The sequence below is a fragment of the Pinus tabuliformis genome, chromosome 6, assembly GCF_031772625.1.
Source record: "Pinus tabuliformis cultivar Carrire ecotype Pingquan chromosome 6, CPIR1, whole genome shotgun sequence".
Taxonomy (NCBI): Eukaryota; Viridiplantae; Streptophyta; class Pinopsida; order Pinales; family Pinaceae; genus Pinus; species Pinus tabuliformis.
The window spans coordinates 48,378,399-48,385,467 of NC_142292.1; the positions used below are offsets into that span (position 1 = coordinate 48,378,399).

The following is a 7,069-nucleotide window of genomic DNA, read 5'->3' on the forward strand; positions in this document are numbered from 1 at the left end:
TCTTGGTACAGCAGGAAGCAGAGATCTGTGTGGATGAGGATGATCTTGGTCGGGTTTTTCGGGTCCAAGCACATCAGGTACCATCATATCAGAGATTGTGTGCAGCGGAGGATCATGTTACTTTCGTACATTCCAACGGAGGATCAGGATGCTGATATTCTGACGAAGGCTCTCACCAGGGGCAAATTCGAGTACCACCGAGGCAGGATAGGGGTTGCTGATAATCCATATCTTGTCGAGAGGGAGTGTTGAGATTGCAACAAGATGATGGAGCTTAGTGAAAAGAGTCGCCTTCACTAAGTGGGCCCGCAGGCTATTTTTGGCGCAAGTCTATTTTTAGACTATGTCTATTTTTAGACATATGGATCATGTCTATGTTTATGGATGATTGATCAAGTTGGGAAAATAGATGGACTTCTATTTTTGATGAAAGTGTGAGTGATCACAGTGTGAGTGATCAAGTCTATTTTTAGACTGGCTGTCAAAAATAGAAAAGTCAAATATTATTATATCACAATAATATTTGGACTATAAACTTAATCTTATTCTCTTGGAGCACTTCAGTTTGAGCTACGGAAGTGGCACATGCAGCTGTCAGAAGGAAATTCGTTTTTCTTATGAGTCAGTTGAGTTGTTGCATGCATGACTTCAGTTAGAACTCAAGTGAGTTGAGTTTAGTGGACTGGAGGTACAGTTGATGGAGTTGTGTTCAGTTTAACTTAGTTAAACTGGTTGTAGTTAGTCTAACTGCAGATAGACTAATGATGAGTTGTTAAACTAATTATTAACTCATAATACAACTAAAGAATACATCAGTTAACTCAGTTGCATGTCAGTGCATGTTCAGTTCAACAGGGACAGGTGGTAGAGAATCAGATTGCTATCAGTTGTGACTATAGTTGTGCACCAGATCTTGCACAATCAAAGGATTGAGTATGCCAATGAGTTTGCTCACGTATTTGGCCCGCATTTTAGCCTTTGCTCACGTCCACAAAGAGTGAGTGACTATTTTGCAGGTGAAAATCGAGTTTGGGAAGCAATTCTCATCAGTTCTTGAGCAGGTATTGAGCAGTGGAGGCAGGCAAGCAGTGGAAGAGATTTGGAGATCAGATCTGAGCTGTATTTGGAGATCAGATCTGAGCTGAGTCTTTCTAGTCAACCATCTTCCTAGCCATTTGATATTCTTCTTGCAAGGTATATCATGTCAACTAAACCAAATCACAATAAACCAACTTACCTTAGTATATCTCGGGGAGGATACCTTGTCTACAATATCAACAAACCAGCATGATACATGTATAACAGAATCATAGCAATATATGAAAGTAGTACATAAGCATATAACCACGCTCCATAATTCTAGCTAGGGTCCATTCATTAATGCATGACCTTAACAACAAGGCACATTATTACCTCATGTATAACAACATCCACTACATCACGGTATACTTGAACAGATTAAAACATGAATATGCATCAACAATACATAACTATACATACCCTAACTGCATGCATGACAACATAAACCATACGACTCTATGTGGACCATGAACAACTACAATGTAGACAATACATCAGCCTACATGCAGATAACGCTTAAGCACAAGTGCGAGTCACACCCACACATAACGCATATACTCAACCATAAATGAACAACATTTGTAATAACATGTAGTGTCATGTAACCTAACACACAAGAATGATACATATGAACAAATAATACAAGAATGTAACCAATCATACAATATGTAATGAAGAAAACAAAATGATACATGTAAGAGATATATAACAACATATAACTAGGCATACATTCACAATGATACACCCGACAAAAGCACACTAAGTTCCACATGATGACATCACTAAAAAATGATCAACATCATGCAAATGAAACAAGCATATGGAATGCAACTGTGAGAGACACATATGCAACTAACATTCATGCATGACCAACATGTAGCACATCTAGTCTGAGGGATGAACCATGTTCTGATACCACTCTATGAAAACCTCCTCCCACATTTACCCAAGCAACCGGCCAACCAAGGTAAACATGTGATGAGAGGCCATTATGATATGATTCGACCTCCTAAGTCACATTAAGGAAGTCGAAATGACAGAAACACACCATACAAACATCCAACATCATCAACAGAACCCTCAGAAGAGAAGTCAACCACTCATACAGCCTGTCCCTAGGTTCCACTGTTGTTTTAGGTCTCTTAAGCCATATTTTCTCTCATGCTATGGGCAAGGGAGAAATCAACAACCTAAATTCACTCTCACAAGCCTACTTGCTAGCGATTGTGGACATAATTTTCTAGTGGTATTCTAGCGACCCCAATATTTAAGCCATTTTTTCAGTCTTAGAGCCCAAGTAATTACCCATAATTGAATTACACTAGTAGATTACCCATTAATGTGTAATCTACTAGTGTAATTCATAGTTCTAAGCATAGGGTTCTCATACTTATATGAGAATTTCTAAGAACCATTGATGCCTCAACGCATCAACTTCCATTCCATCCATTAGGTCATATATACATTGATCATTCAATTATAAGTAAAAACATGATGAGAGCCACACATGATTACTGTTATAAAACACACGCATAACCAGGATAATAACATCAGAAAATACTCATAAAAGTAAAACCATGTGGACCACATATAATTTATCAAAATACTCATATAAGTACAAGGAGAAATAACCTCTTATTAATGATGCAAAATCCAAACCCGAAATGGGTCTTCCATGTTCCACTGGACTGTAGAATGGTTGAGCCAAATCTCTCTTCATCCATTCACTCCCATGCCATATTCCAAGCATGAATGTGGGATCTCATAAAACACATCAATAAAAACTCATCCAGGGCTTCCAAAGTCCACCCACCTCAACCCATCAAATAGTGATTCCACCTCATGTTTGGACATCACCAAACCATCATCAAATCGGTCTCTATCCTAGCCATCCATGGCTCCAGAGTGTTTATCCAACTAAGTCTCCAAGACTGGTAATTCAACCCACAACTTTTACCGGGCTCCAAAGAATTTGTCCAACAAAGGCTCTAAGACTAGCAACTCAACCCACCAAGGGCTCCAGAGTGTTTTTCCAACTAAGGTTCCTTGACTAGTAACTCAAAAAATGGTGAATCATCCCCATGGTTGACATCATCATATTGAATCATATTGGTTCTTATAAAGTTTATTTTTGTTGTACATTTTTGTTTTAAGGCCAATTTTTGACATCAAAAGTTCTCTAACGATATTAGACAATAGGTGCAAAAATCTCATCGTAGTCCTCTCCCTCTTTTGGGAGAATCCTTTATCCACGAACATTGTTTTATACTTCTCAATACTTCCATCCAAACCATGCTTAATTTTATATATCCATTTAGAAGTTACAACAGATTTTTATTTGAGTCTCAAGACCACTTCCTACACATCGTTCTTCGTGATGGAATCATATTCTTCAGCCATAACATCCTCCCACACTTGTTCTTTCATTGCTTCTTCAAAAGTGCATGGTTCAACTTGTGTAGTGTTGCTCATAGCTACAACATATACGTGATATTGACATGGCTCCTTACTTTCTCTAAAGGTTCCTCGTGCGACAACATGTCTCTCAACATCTTGTAAGGTGTCGTGAAGCCATAATGGTCTTTTTATAGTAGAGGGAGGATCAAACAGAGGGGGATCTAAGCGATCCAGGGGTGCCATGTGTTCATCAACAAGATCAAGCTCAGTTTTAGGTATATGAGGTTCTTCTTGTACATCCATGACATCATCATCCTTTCTCTCAACATAATTTGGTGGGGGGGGAGTGTCCCTTGATTTACAAAGAGCAACACCTTCATCACTCAAAACCATGAAATTTTATAGAAAATTTTCTCCTACAAACTCTAAGAAATAGAACTATAAATTGCTCACGAATCTCTTAAAAAGAGAGAAAGACATTAGACTTATTGATTTTCTTTGATAACATGTAGATGTATAAGAAAACACCCAAGGATTAGATTGGAAAACCAAAATGCTTCTCATTCTTACACAAAGATAATATTGAAGAAATTGGACAAGTTATCTTTAATTAATAAAAAAATTACAATACATCAATTCTAATAAGAGTTAAGTAGTTCCCAATGTGAAGAAAGAAATAAGAATTACAATTAGGCAAATAAAATGCGTACATAAGTTTACAAGTCTTAATGTTATTTTTGCATTGGAGCTCTAATAGATTGATGGGAGGAGGGTCCTCCATCCATGTCTCATGCCTCATGCATGAGATGGACTACAAGGGAAAAATCCAATATATGTCAAATCATCATCATAATTATAATATCTAATACCTTAATGCAAAATATATCTCTACCCAATTATCGTACATGGAAGGTTTGTCAACCTTTTATAAGTTACACTTTTGTTCCATTTATCATGGAAATCTCTAAAGGGATATAGGTAAACTAGCTTGCATGGTAGCTTGTAGAGCACTCCTCCTTGAATTTATCGACCAAACTAAATCTTTATGTAATTATTGAATGGTTTCAAGTGACTCTGGTCTTCAACCTCCTTAGGTGACCCACAAGGGCTACAAGACCTTAGAAAGCTTGGGTAGACAACAAAAGAGGTAAAATGGCACACTACTAATATTTCATATGACTAAGTAACTCAATCAATGGATCATGAATAGTTTGACTATTAAACTATGCATCTTTAGTGTTTTCGTTTTTATCCTTGAATGAGTTTGACACATTTGAAATAATGATAGAAAACCTCTCAATATTATTTTTCCTAATTTAATAATTATTACTTTGTTTGAGATAGATAATTTGAATGAAAACAATAATTAAAAACATTTAAAATGTAATAAGTTGAAATAAAAAAACTATTAAATATCTATATTTCTATAAATATAACTAATCAAATTTGCATCCAATAAGAACCGCCTCATGATAATAGAGGGCCATAATAACGTCTTCAAAAAAATAATTTAAATTTAAACATCGAAATTTCAATCCACCACTTTAAAACAAAAACAATATATATTTTCATAAAATCAATTCATTAAAAACAAAAACCGTAAATGTTATGGATCACAGAAACCTTAATTCCACAAAAACCGCAACTATTTGGTCTTAAACCTAACCATTTAACAATTTCTAAGAATTTAAAAAATTATGAAAACATAACCCTCCGTAAATATCTTAAAACGAAAAAATATGTTTCCACAAATCTCCATTTATCAAAAAAATAATATGTTTCGACAAAACTCCATTTATAAAAAAAAAAACTATAAATGTCTAGTCTCTTAAGGACATAAACCATGTGATATAAATGTATGATTTAAAAAAACACAAGCCATCTAATCTAATCTAAAGTAAAAACACCTGAGGACGTCCATGTTGGTATAGCCTTTAGCTCCTCCTGAGTCCTCTTCTCCTCAAATATCCTTGTAGAATTCGTTGGACCAAACGCCACAAAGTCCGTCATCATTTCCCGTGAAAATGTCGTGAGTGCTTTCATCGAATGCGAATGCCCCGACTGCATCATTCAATACTGCCTTTCTGATTTCAGAACAATTGGGATCCTCCGAACTGATCTTTGCCAAGCATTTCCCTGTAACAATGCTGCTAACATTCACACTGTATATCCATTCCCATGGTTGTGCAGGTAAGCAGCGGCGGCAAAGAGAAATGATAACATCCTGTGAATCAGAAATGTATGAATACCTGAAAATGTTCGTAGAATGCAACGGTGGCCATAAGTCTGCAATTGGGTGATCTTCAAGTGTCACTAAAATCTCACCTTGAAGATTACAGACCTGAATTTTTCCGGATTCGATGCCGCAGATAAACTGGGATCTTTTATATAAATAGTAAGGTTCACGGAGTGCCCTAATATTTGTATTTCTGATGTTTATAGAAACAGGGTTTTCACCGCAGATCTCTACCACTTCCATCTTCGATGAATCAGGTTGAATAAGTAGTGTATTGCTGCCACACAGCACGACGAACTTTATGTCTTCATTAGTACGCCGAGGAAGAAATATTTCTTTTTGCAGTATTCCGTTAAGTTTGGAATACATTCTCAATTCGACTCCATACATTCCATTACGTTTAGGGGAAGGAATTGGGTCATATATCACAATGTCCATATTTCCGGGACTTGTACTTTCCAGATTTGAACGAATAACATTCCTTGGAGTAACATTTGTGAAACCTAAATTTGTTATCGCAAACAACATTGTGTACTCTTTTAATTCACAACCCTTGAATGTATGGTCCCTCAAATTGTGAATGATGGCCCTGCAATTTGGAATATCAAAACACCATTCTTTTGGGCTTGCGTAGAACTCTCCCGGTAAAAGGCGCGTGGCCTTTACAGATTTTCCTCCTTTTATAGATGCAATGTCGAGGCTGATTAATTCAACGCCGACACATTGCAATTTCTCATGAAACACCCTGTGCGCTATTAGAAATGAATTATTGTGTTTGTTGTAACACACGGATATGATGTCCCCCTTCGCACGCTGGGCACGGATGCTTCTGTCGATGTTGATGTTACAGTGAACAGGTGAAATTTGATCTCCCTGTCTTCTGAATAGCACCAAATCCTTTGAGGAATGGACAACAAGTATTGTGTCAGCCCGGTCACCATAAATGTAACACTACCCATGCCTTCATGCTCAAAGCTGCGTACATAATAATCTCTGTAAATATGTGGAAGCTTCATGGTCTTGCCCAGCTCTCGCATACGCAGAGGGTACGCGAGGGATGAAGTATTCGTGGCAATTCTTGGTGGCGGCCTTGGAATAAAATTTCCTTCGTATTCATCCCTATTCCTTTTTTGGATCTGCGGACGATCTGCCATGAGTCTCTTAATGTTCAACCCCCAAAACAAACCCTTTAGCTCCAGATTCTCTCGATTCAAACTCCCGAAATGAGATGTCTATAGCTCCATAAAAGCTCTTATAAATACGCATCCATTCCCTCCACCGCATTGTCATGGGCAATAGACATCCATTCCCTCCACCCCATTGTCATGGGCAATAATTGTGGTGTGGACCCAAAAT

The 7,069-nt window shown here is 37.2% G+C and overlaps 1 protein-coding gene across 1 annotated transcript; it reads right to left on the reverse strand.

Moving 5' to 3' along the window:
* Positions 1-5,437: 5,437 nt before the first annotated feature.
* LOC149257143 (uncharacterized) lies at positions 5,438-6,241 on the reverse strand. The gene has a single exon (XM_089457127.1). It carries the CDS (start codon positions 6,239-6,241, stop codon positions 5,438-5,440), a length of 804 nt encoding a protein of 267 aa, XP_089313253.1.
* Positions 6,242-7,069: the final 828 nt, after the last annotated feature.